Source organism: Haemaphysalis longicornis, unplaced genomic scaffold, assembly GCF_048455015.1.
Source record: "Haemaphysalis longicornis isolate Haplotype H1 unplaced genomic scaffold, Haemaphysalis longicornis Haplotype H1 scaffold_7, whole genome shotgun sequence".
NCBI classification, from domain to species: domain Eukaryota; kingdom Metazoa; phylum Arthropoda; class Arachnida; order Ixodida; family Ixodidae; genus Haemaphysalis; species Haemaphysalis longicornis.
The window spans coordinates 112,727,721-112,740,413 of NW_027526422.1; the positions used below are offsets into that span (position 1 = coordinate 112,727,721).

Here is a 12,693-nt window from a genome sequence, read left to right on the forward strand (position 1 = left end):
AATGAATGGTCCACCTGTTGTCGCTGATTGGCATTGCGTGACTCGCCCATGCCCATTTCCTTCGCCTCATTTGAACTAGAATGTCCTCCCCGTTCATCTGCGCCCTAACCCATGTGGCTGTTTTCCTATCCCTGCGCGTGATTTCTACTGCACTCAGTATTCTCTCCCTAAATCTTAGCCGACGTTGAGATAAAGGGCAGATATTACCAGGGACCTCCATCGCATATTGTCGACAAGTACTTAGGCAGAGTCCTAGTCCACCTGAAATGCAGACGATGCCCGTGAAGCGCGCCCTTCGTAAGCTGCGCGGTTGAATCCGAGACTAGAATTCACTCGATTTTCTGCAATCATTTTTTACGCCGTTTGCCCTTTCTAGGAGCGTACTTTTATGGCTCACACACCGATGCAGGATGTTCACGCAATGGGGCATTTATGCTATCGCTCTAAAGGAATGCGCGCGTCTGAGGGTCCTCAAAATGAAGATACTAGTGTTGAATGTAGGAAACTGTTGTTTAATACCGGTCTGAAAAAAAAAACGCTTGGAGCATATGTACTCATTTCGGAGAAAATTTTTACCAAAGACAATAATCTTCGTGCTCGTTGCCACTAACTGCCTCTCTCCTCTTGATGGACTTGTTGGCCAGCATCCGTGTTCTGAGTATGTGTATGGGCCGCGTAGTAATCGTGTCCTGGTGATTTTTAGTTCATGCTCGGGCGTTGTTAGTAAGAGGGCATCTTAGTGCTGACACAAAAATAACACATTTCTATCAGATAATCATAAATTTTGAAACATACTTGTGCTGTACAGATGCAATTTCTGTGATGCAACTGCGCAGATGCAAAAAAAAGGCTTCGCAGATTCAATTGCACATATGCAAAAAAATGTTTCACACGTGCAATAATCTTTTGGATTGTTGGAGCTGTGTGCGGGTGTGTGTATTTTCTTTTTTATTTTTCTCTTGTATTTCTGTATTTCACCACGTATTGTCGGTTTGTTAGAGTGAAGTTATTATGGCCCTCGTGCTCGTGCCCCTTCTGGGACTGCATTATGTCCTAAATTGTAATTAAATATAAGTGCCCGAAATACCTGAGCTGGTCTGAACTAACTTTAGCAGTTGGTCCAGCACAACCTATTTTGAAAAATATACTCATGTCCTAATCCAAGCCTCAATGCTTTTTTTTTCTACAGTGAACACGAACAAAGGGTTCAACTTCTAAACGCTAATACCACCTCGCCGCTCACGAATGCAAGTTTGAGTTTTCCAGAGAGCAAGATCCCTCAGTCCAGTCATCCTGAAAACGACACTCGTGCTCCAATAGCGGCATCTTTAACTAATGTATATGTGGTGGCTTTAGCATAAAGAGCCTGTAATGGCAATATTTTGGGAAATATGGAACTTTGCACGAAATCAGGTTTTAAACTGCAATAAATGTTTTTGATTTATTTGAAGTTACCATCTCTATTGCCTACTTCAAAATGGGGTAGCTAGTTGCGAGACTGTGACTGGCTTAGCCAGAGAGTTCTCGGTGCAATTGTTTTCTCAATGCAGTATCCACGCATGGGGCACTTAGGTAATCTTGGTGACGGTATTGGCGACACCGCGGACTCCGCGCCCCCCAACAAAAAAAAAACGGGAACCAACCGTGGAGATGTGGTTCCTCAAACGGTGGCTGTCGGAGCCCAAGTCAAGCTCCGGCGGATGGGCTCCCTGTCTGTTTGCCAGGCAGGGAGCTCTTGGACCTCTCGCGGTATCAGCGTAACCCGACCGAAGAACGTACCCCCGTCCCATGCTGCTATACTACGCTATATGGTATTTTCTAAACCACCCCTCCCGCCTAAACGTGAACGGTCCCTGGAAAGGGGTGGCACCGCGGTATCCTTACGTTGCCATCCTTACGTTGCTGAACTGGTTAATTTGTCTCAATTTGCTGTCATTGAATCCCTCAATTTAGCCCAACCTTTTGCATCGCAGTCAGTGTTCTTGATTGCAAAATATTTTGAATTTATAATTAGAACAACTGAAAAGGCTAAAAAACAAACGACTGGTGAGGTCTTTGTCGAGGTAAACGACAAGCAGCAGACCATGAAGCTTCTAGCTCAGACTCGATTGGCTGATCTGGACATCAGGGTCACACCCCACCGGAGTTTCAACAGCTCCCAGTGTGTGACCTTTGAGCCAGATCTGCTGAACGAAACCGATGCGTATCTCCTTGCGGGCTTGAAGGATCATGGCATCACAGCCGTGAGGCGCATCAGCCTCCGACGTGACGACACGGAGATTCCCACCAAGCACTTCATCTTGACGTTTGACCGTTCAGCACTACCACAACATATAAATACACGATTTATCCGGTGCTCAATTCGTCCCTACGTCCCGAACCCGTGGCGCTGTTTTAAGTGCCAGCGATTCGGGCATGGCACAAACTCTTGCCGCGGCCGAACAACTTGTGCAAACTGCACTGACTAAGATAATCCCAGCGACAACTGCCCATCCGACTCCCTCACTTGTGTGAACTGCGGGAGCCGCATGCGGCGTACTCACGCAAATGTGAAAAATTTCAACAAGAGAAAAAGATAATAAACATCATGGTCACTGAGAACATCACCTTCCCAGAGGCGCGGAATAGGTTTGCCTCTTTCCCCCAGAGAGGCACGCCGAGGCAGCTCGCCGGGGGGCGGAGAGTCTTCTGGTTTCCACAGGAACCCAGTTCAGGGAATCTGACCTGGTCTCTGTCCCACCACCCGCTGGGTTGCCTCAGGCACCCCGCCGTCACCCCACTGCTTGCTGAAGCAGCAGCGGTTGTGGTGCGAACCCCCTCCGTCGAGACCACTCCGCTCCCGTCTCTACCTCCCCGCCCTCCACCGCATTGGAGGGTGCCGAGGGGATAGACACCGGCGGCCCCGAATCGGCTACCACCGCCAGCGCACCACCTGTGCAACCTCTGGCGCCCCCGACGACCTCGGTGGTGGCGGGTCAAACGAAGGGCCCCCGAAGGGGGCCAAGTCCAAGGGGCCTGGTCTGTCGGGCCGCCCTCTTACATCCGACGAGGCGATGGAAGTTTGGCCATTCCTGCCTGCAACACAGCGCATGGAGCGGCCTCCGACGTCCAAGCCAACAGAAAGGCCCAAAAAGCCCCTTCCGAGAGCACAAGCCCCGAAAGACAACACATGAACCCACACAAACCCTCCAGTCATTCTTAAATGTATATAACGGGAACAGAAAACATATTCCAATGGAACTCCAAAGGCCTCTTTAAAAATGTTGAAGATGTGTATGAGATGCTGCTTGCCAATCGGCTAAGTATCATGTGTCTCCATGAAACTCACCTCAATTTCAAACTAACAAGTTTCTTAAATGGGTGCATGGTATTGAGAAAATACAGGGTCGGCTGCACACACTCTTCGGGTGGTGTGGCCAGTGTCGCCCGGAAATCATTAGCATGCCAACCTCTCTCTTTAAACGCTGTCCTTGAGGCTGTAGCATTCCATACGATAATATTTAATTAGTTGACAACGGTATGCTCGATTTACATCTCTCCTGATTTTGCACGTCTGAGCTTTGATTTCGAGGCACTGGTTGACCACCTAGCCAAACGTATATCCTGACAGGCGATCTTAATGTGCCCATATCCCCGCGTCTGCATTGGACATAATCCTACCTTCCTCTTCCACTTGGGTGATGCTGGTACGCCGCATACCTCGATAGCTTCGTGGCCTGTTGCATCTGTGAATTGCCCTCGCAAAAATACAATCAACGGCGCGAACCTGTTGTCAGGGGCGATCTCTACAAATTTGAACGGGTTTTGTTCAGCGTTACCGGCGTATTTCAGGACACAGAAAGCGAGTAAAGAAGAGAGCTAAGAATAAACTAACCACGTGACGCCAGAGTCAGAGTAAGCGGGAGTGGAAAGGGGGCGACGGAAGGGTGGGTTGTGGTTTGCGGGAGAGGAAAAAGATAGGAAAGGCACTGGGGGTATTTTGAGCTCGGCAGAGATCTCACCTGCATGCAACCAAGTGCAGAGGAAGGGATGAAGAGGGGGAGTGACAGGATAAAGTTGAGAGAGACAGAGAGAGAGAGAGAGAGGTATAAAGAGAGCGGTCAGTCCTAGAATGCTGTCAGGTTTGTGAGGGGATTGAGCTCTATGAAAAAAAAAACGACTGTGGAGAGTTTCTTCGAAGAAGAGCGATGAAGAGCAAAATGATATAAACAAAACAAATATGAGAACCTGTTGTCCTTTTTGCTATTCCTTACTTCGTAACGCATGGCCACTTGGGGGATTTGCGCTCATTTGGGAGCTTTGACGAACAAACGCGCCCGGTTCGCAAAATTTATAACACCGTTAATTTGAAAGTAACAGTTGTAGAATAGTGCGTGCAGCGTGAAGCCTGAACGTGATAACACGGGAGTGGGACAGGTGCACCCCACTGTCTTAGAACCCCGATTCTAGGGAGGCTCTCAGGTGTTCCAGTCTGCTTGCACACTAATACGAACAAATGAAAGAGAAGAAACTGACGCAAACACGTAGTACCCGAAAAGAAGCCGTGTAAAGTAATCCGCGACAAAAGACAAAGAAATGAAAGCGACGAGAAAGACGCAAGAACAATGTATTAAAAAAAAAGTTGCTAATACGTATCGCCATGATTTCGCCTTAAAAGTACGTAAGCAAACTTTACTTCGCCGAGGAAATTCTGTGTCGAAAAGCGGAGGGTTTCAATAACGTAATACGAGCAACAACCGTTTTGAATGTGGCGCGCTTCCATCACCCGCTTTCTATTTTCTTCCAGTAGGCCATAGTCACGTAATTGCACTGTCTGCCACCGACGACAGAAACTACTTCTTAGGTCCTCCATCCGCTCCTCTTCCTCCAAGAAAAATTTCAAATAAAAAGGTCATGTGAACGCCTTGAAAAAAACTTTAATTAACGTTGCAGCGCAACACACATTAATAAAGGAAAACTATAATAAAATAAAGTAGGTGGATTTCTTGCCCCCAGCAGTAGCCAACAGTGCAGCAGTTGAGCGAGAGCGAGGCCTGAAAGATGTGCCACGCCCTAGTGGCGCCTCTTCGGTGCGGGCTGCCATGAATTGATTACGCTACCTCAATAACCCGCAAATAGCATAAATTGCCTTTTTAATGCATTTTAATCCTGCCCCGGAATATTATCATGAGCTTATTATTATTACCGCACCTCCGCCTCGCCCTAGTTTCACTTAATCAATCTAGGGCCTTCTTGAATTGCACCCCTGATTCGGCTATACTTTTGCTATAAAAAGGGGTGCACCAATCTGTTTTGAGTGGCAAAGACAGGAGGCGTGCAACAGGGTGGGGTGAATCTTACTTCTTAGGGATGCTTTGAATGCAAAGCGATGACGAAAAGGTACTTCAATTGTGCGCGCTTTTCCGTTGCGGTATTGGTGACAGAAAATCGCTTGATGCGGGATCGTTGGTCGCCTCCGAAATCGATCTCTGCATTATCAAACGAGGGAAAATAGTAAAGTCAACATTGAGTTTTCTGTTAGGTACGCGCGGGATGCTTATGCTTATTTTAGCTAGGGCAGCGCTAGCCTAAATAGCCACACGTTGCTCAGAAACGCAAGCGCACTTTGGTGCACGAAGGAAACAAGTGCCCTGGTCGGACTTTCCTTTTTTTTTGTTATGTACACTAGTAGGTAAATATTGCGCTCACAACTGGCTTAGATGCGACAGTTGCTAAAATCAAGACTTCATCATTGCGCCTAGCCTTCCTTGCTCTAGCTGCGGTGGGTACCGGGACAGACTGCGCTGGGGCGCATTCGTGCCGCATTGTGCAGCACCGGAGGCTGAGTGTTGGTGTTCCCGATTTCCCCTGCCGCTTTCAAACAATACGGGCCTGCATTTTTTTACCTTTCGAACGGAAACTTCAATTGCCACTTCAGGCGACGCAGCGAAGTCGCCAGAAACGTTGCCACATCGTGTAATTCAGCACCAGCTAGTGAAAACGGGGGAATTTGGGAGCTACTGGTGCTTATGTCGTGATACGGCTACACAAGACAATATGTGGTGAGAAGTGGTAAAAAGCGCGTTGCTTCTTCGAACCTTTGTTTTCTTTCCCCTTTTCGAACCTTTTCCATCTTCTAAACACCAAGAGTGACTTGCATTGCTCGACTGGATGGGTGTTTAATGTGCTCGATAAGTATTATTCGTTTTTCCCCATCCCCTTTGAAAGTTATGAAACCTGAAATCTGACCTTTTGTATTTGATACAAATAATACTGAATCACATCCTCCAAAATTTTTTTTATGCAGGGCGTCCTTCTGGCGATTTCTTCTAACCAATTCCCGATTAGCTTGATTTGTATGACATGGTGATTGCACAATAAACAGGGAAGGCTGATTGCTCACTTATTAACTTGACACAACTGTATACATTCCATTAGGTCTTATGTTTGAATATCAAGATATGCAGAAATTACAGCGATCATTGATCAGCGGTAACGGTCTGTGCCAGAGTGCCTATTGAAAATGAGTAGATGTTCTTTTAACTAGCACTGCGACATATATGTACAACAAATATTACATTTCGTTGCTCAAACCTGTCTTGGTAACGTAATTATGAGGTAATCAAGCAGCTCCTCCAAAATGGGATGAACCAAAGCAACAAAACCTCATATTAAATACTTTTTCCCAAACCGCTCACACGGAAGAGATGAGGGAGTCGGAAGTACGTTTCAACGGCCATACGCTCGTAAAAGTTGGGGATATTTTGATCACAGGCCGGTTCCGTACCCTCTTTCGTTTCCGGTAACGCTTCTCCCAAGTCTACTTACGTAGGAAAACTGGTTGAGCGAGGTAGCAAGAGGGGCCAAAAGAGTTCACTGCCATAGTATTCAGCATATGCTTAGGCCAAACGCCCAAACGTACCTTGTGCGAGTTGAATAGGACGAGGGGCGTACTGGGAGTGGTGAAATTGAGTGACGCATTTATTTTGTTGATGCTGATACTCCATTTATGGGCAAGACAGTGGCGCTAACAGGGCCGAAAGAATTACTATCTCCACCGTAACCCCCTTTCATGCAAATAGGGCTTTGCGAATGTATGGAAAAAAAGAAAATACACGTTGCAACTCTAACCAGCTGACTAAAAGATTTTCAGGTGCAATACGAACAGACGCCACGCTTTCAAAAAATTTACTCGCCGCGGTACTGCTCAGCGCCAGCCCTTAGCAGAGGGGATGGCTTAAGAAAACACAGGCGTAGCTAATCTAGAATTTCAAAAAGTAGGTGTTAAACCCTTCTGAAACGACAAAATTCCGTTTTTTCGAAAAAATTATCACGACCCCAATTTGGATGGTAAAGCAATTCAGTGGTGGCTGACTTACATCTTTTAGATGCGAAGCATCTTATGCTCGGGGCTGTGTCCCTCCCTTCCTTGTTGTCCGCAGTCCGCACTTTACTGTGCATGCGCGTCTCTTAAGCCCCGTCAGCGTTTGGGCTCACGTCAGCTCAGTCCACTATAAAAAAACAGTTAGGTGGCCCCCGGTTTTGAACCCACAACTCTCTGGCCGCAACGGGAGATACGTGGCGCTCTTCCCACTGCGCTACAAACTGAGACGGGAGCATGTGCTACGAACGCACCTTATGTCCTTCACTCATTCAAATTACGTCGAGAAGCTACTCATACAACGAAGGCACGCGAAGCCGAACGTCGATGGAAACGACGAACTGAAAACTTTAGAGGGTGATGTTGAATTTCCCGCGGGAAAGCTGTGGCGGGAAGCGCCACGCGCCTTGCAGCTCAACCAGAGAAGAGGACGAAGAGGGCGGGCAGCGGTGTAGGAGCGTGAGCACGCAATAAAGAAAGACCAGAACCAGGAGGTGTTCGATCAGGCAACGCGGGTGTCGGTCTCTTAGCTGTCTCTACATTTCTCTACATTTCTCTACATGGGGGTCACCCTACGTTCCAATTCGTGCTCCGATGAATAAAACAACATAACGGCAACACAATGGAACCTACTCGGAACCCTCATGATGCTTCGCATCCTCCTCATGGTCCCCCACGAGAAGACGGTTTAATTTTTTTGTTATGTCTACGCGCCTTCTCCCTGAAGAAAAGCCAATGGAAACACTCCGCTCCTTGTTGGGAGGTTGGTTCAGACTGAACATTCTGGATGGTGTTTGATTATCAGTCAGTGGGATAATACGAAAGCACAAGGGGGGCAAGGGTTTGAGGATGAGTGGTAAAGAGCGGGGGAGGGGAAGTGTCTTGCGCTGCGGGGCGGGGGGCGGTGGTAAGCGGGGGCAGCTGCTCATTTGCACCCACTTGCCATCGCCAATGCCATGAGCGTATTGTTCAAGTTTTAACCTGGGTGTCCTTTTTGTTTAAATAACAAATATTTGATTGCACGCTGTGTTTTAGTCGGACACGCATGTGTGCGTTAACACCGTTTATATTGTATAGACGACAAAGCGTTGTTCGGCGAGCTTGGCAAAAGCGCGCACTGGGCTGGCGTTTGCAAATAACGTTCAAAAAGCACCTAAATCTCAGGAAACTCTCAATTCAATTTCTCTCCTGCGGGTTTGTGACAAGTGAAAAAGGAAAATGATGAAGTAGAAACACACTCAGGCCTACGAATCAATGGCGGAACGCGCTTTTCATATCTCGTTCAGCCAAAATAAAGATTGTAAATTAAAGTTCGTGTATACTAATTCTCACCCAGTGTATCAGTTGGCCCCCAGTAACAGCAGTGAGCCCGACGTCGAAGCTAAAGCCATAGCGTCGACTCAGCCAGGAATTGTTAGCGCTTCAAGCCTTACCAAGTGTTGTCGAACTCTAATCTCATAAGGACATAATTGAGGCCCTCGACTCTCCTTGAGGTCATCTTGTTGACGCCTATATATTGGCACCAGACATAAATTGTTTAGATTAAGATTGTTTATTCTTCACCAAAACGATACATCAGGTGAAAATTGGTGAAAAAATGGTGGCCGAACAAACTGCAATATAGCAGCTTGACCGAGCTCCGGCCACCGTCAACTAGCAGCAAAGAAGTGCAAAACCAAGACATACTTACATACTGCTAGATAATTCATTTCCTTCTCTGTGACATGTAACCCAGGGACGAAAAAAACCGAGAAGGCTAAGACAACATGGTAAAACGCAAATAGAAACAGTCTGTTCACTTTTGGAATATCTAAATGAAGGCGTGCACCGTAAGACGAGATAAAAGCAACGTCAATATTCAGCAATGTAGCGCTTGTCACATGTAAAAACAAGTACATGAAATGTTAACATGCAGCGAGGTAAAATTTCAGGACATGGTATTTAAGCGTTCCAAATGACACGTAACATTCGTACACAGGAGGGAGAATGAATACATGAAAGTGATACAAATAATATTTACTGCGTTCAGGGACACGTTTTCGCCATTAAAATTCACACAAAAGTAAAGCCATCACAACGATAGTTCCAACATGCTCTTGTCACTCATGGATAAAGGATCGATGCAGTGCTTATAAAGCTCATCTAATGTGTTGGGTAAAGTGTGGCATAACCTCTGGCGCCCATATTCTGTGCGTGAGAATGGTACCTGCCAAGGAATTTGGCAACGAAAGGAGTATGGCAAAATCTTTCTTGTAGCTTAGCAAATTCCATAAACACCGCTAATTTACCGTGTACTGCATTTTTATATCTTCTAGTTAATTTTGGATTTTATAGTTGAAATGCTCGGACTACCCAATTTTTTTTTAATAATTCGTCAGTGTGGGCATTATACGGAACATTTTCAATGGCTCGTACTGCTTTTTTTTGCAAACCCGTGACATTGTTTAGATTATTTGCTGTTGTGTTCCCCTATATTATCACACAATAACGTAGCTTCGACGGGAATAAAGAATTGTATAATATTTTTTTTTAATTTTAAAGGGAAGAAAATACCAATACCTGCTTATCATCCCAACAGTTTTGCGAGCTTTTGAGCACACAGAGTCAACATGGTCGTTCCAGGGCATATGTTCAGTGAGTATTACACCTAGCGTTTTGACGAATTTTTCGAGCTTTATCGTGTATGGGCCCAAAATAATACTGTTTGGTATGGTTATGGGTGTACTACGAGCCCTATATAAGACGCACTTTGTTTTAGATTCATTAGGCAAAAGACTATTTGTTTCAGACCAATTCTTTTATCTCGCCACAAAGTCTACCTGCCTGTTCTGTTATGTCAGGTAATTGTTTTCCATTAACGAACACTGCATTTGTCAGCATATTGACAAAATTGCATTATTTACAGATATTGACAGTGTTGTTTATGTAATACAGAAAGAGATTGGGACCAAGAATACTGCCTTGCGGCACTCCTGTGACAACTGGCCGAGCATTAGATCTGTACTTATTAATTTCTGTAAGCTGTTTTTGTGATCCTAGGTACGACCGTAAGAGAGCTAGTATATTTCCTCGAAAACCATATTTTTCTAAGTTATAGAGCAGTATATTGTGATTGACGCGATCGAAGGCTTTACTGAAATCGAGTTAGATTCCTAGGTTCATCATTTTTCTCTCAATGTTAACTAAAATTATTTCTTTTTGTATCAGTAATGCAGATTCAGTGGAATGCTTTTTTTCTAAAGCCGCGTTAGCTGTTTGTAAATAAGTTGTATTTGCGTGAAAAAAAGTCCATTCTAAGGTTAATAATTTTTTCAATACATTTCGAAAATGTAGGTAATATCGACAACGGGCGGTAGTTGCTGAACACATTTTTGTCCCCGCGTTTGTGAAGTACCGTTACCCTTGCTATCTGCTTGCTTTTAGGAAATACACTGGTTGAGAGAACTAAATTATAGATATGTGTTAACACAGGCGCAATAAGGTCTAACACATGTTTTATCGGTGAAATTTAAAGCCAACAGAGTCTCTGCTACGACTATTTTTCAGTCCTCGGAAGATTGCGCTAACCTCCAATACATCGGTTGGCGTTAAGAACAAAGTGTGCGCATTGCTCAATATGCTGTTGGCTACGTCAGTGCATCCGCTTGTGTTGGCGCCTCGCGCAAGCTCTGTAAAGTAATCCTTCATTCGCTGGCTAGTTATTTCTCTTTTAATACTTTGCCATCAAAAATAGCAGTTTTGCACTTTAGTACCATTTGTTTTTCTGTTTAAAACGTTGTTTAATTTTTTCCACACTGTTTCACTTTTGTTAAGACAGTCTGCATTAAATACGCGAGAGAAATATTATTTTTTTGCTTGATCTTTCTCTTTGTTTAGGTTATTTCTTAAATTCTCTACCATTTCCAATCGCTTTGATTCCGAGTACGAAGAAATAATTGATAAAGCTTGTTCTGTTTCTGTATGTGCCCAAGGATACCTTTCGTAAACCATGGTTTCCGCGATTTATTGCTTGGTTTAAAGTCTTTTATGAGAAATGACTCAGAGTATTGTATTTTAAACATTCTCAAAAATTCTTCTTATGAGGTGTCAGCTTCCTGATGAGCTAAAACGCTTGACCAGTCAATGGCCTGTGTCTTTTCTGTAAAAATCTGTAGAGTGCCTTCACATATAAGGCGGTATGTAGTTTCACAAGGCTCGTTAGGCTGGAGTTGGGAGCGTCTGTTTATAAAAGCAAATATTGGCATGTGAACACGGATATTGCAGCTTAAAACACTAGAAATGTTATCGTTCTTTGAGATGTTCATTATAAACATGTCAAGTAATGATGACGTTGTAGCAGTGACACGAGTTGCTAAAGTAATTACATTGTGAAACCCATTGTGTCGAAGCATTCTTAAAATTCTGCTGTAGGCATTGATTGGCTTAATATATCTATGTTAAAATCCCCGCCAAGAACTAGAGTATATCCCGTTTCATTGGCGTACGGCAGAATACTGTCAAGAAATTCAAAAATGCACGCATACGTCCTGCAGGGGGTCGATAAACGACTGCAAACACTTTTTCGCGTTGCTTAATACACAGTACTTCATTGTCATCAGTTATTTTGCTGAAAGGTTCCTTCATTTCACAGCCGGTGATGGTCGTCAGGATACAGACTCCGCCCCCGCTACTGTCTGTGCCGTTCAAATTGAAATGTCTAAATCCTTTTGGTACATAAAATTCGGAATTGTTGTTGTACCATGTTTCCGTGAACATTAGCACATCAAATTTAAACTTGCAGGAAATGAGCAGAGAAGAAATTTCGTCTCGATTTGGTTGTACAGATCTGGCATTCAAGTGGAGACGTATAAGCCATGGTTCAATATTTTTTCACCACACACTTCGCCGATGTCCTGTGGAAGAACGTAATCACTAGCCGTGACAGATGATCAACGCGACGTTGCGCATGTATCTGTTTCGAGCGTATTCTGTTGTGTGCGCCGGGCAAATTTTGTCAAGATCACTTTCGCGGTTGATTGCTATCATCTGCGATTTCTTGCTTCGTCGGGCGAAAATGACGCCGTTCTTGACCCAGACAAACTTCCATGCATGTTCGCGCTTGCGTGCACCAGCTATGCCGAGAAGCCGTTTCGTTGCAGGGCAAAGATGCTCATTTATGTATTTCGGGGCATCGCACTGGGAACCGAGTGAATCATTCTTGATCCTCTTCTGACGCGCTTTTTCAAGAAACTTGTCTCGTTTTTCCCGGCTTTGAAACTGAACAATAATATTCGTTTTAGTATCATCTTTCGTCCGTACTCTGTGGCACACGTCCACATCCCCAGGTGACAGGG

The 12,693-nt window shown here is 45.0% G+C and overlaps 1 protein-coding gene across 3 annotated transcripts in view; it reads left to right on the forward strand.

The window, feature by feature from the left end:
- LOC144146817 (uncharacterized) overlaps nt 1-12,693 on the forward strand; it is an 82,749-nt gene that overhangs the window by 8,001 nt on the left and 62,055 nt on the right. For 2 of the 3 annotated variants that reach the window (XM_077678747.1, XM_077678746.1), the window contains one exon: nt 1,190-1,450. The exons of the other annotated variant lie outside the window; for it this stretch is intronic. In XM_077678747.1, coding sequence (XP_077534873.1) covers nt 1,190-1,218 — 29 coding nt within the window. In that variant the 3' untranslated portion in view covers nt 1,219-1,450. Of the gene's footprint in view, nt 1-1,189; nt 1,451-12,693 lie in introns of those variants that run through there. 3 annotated transcript variants of the gene reach the window in all.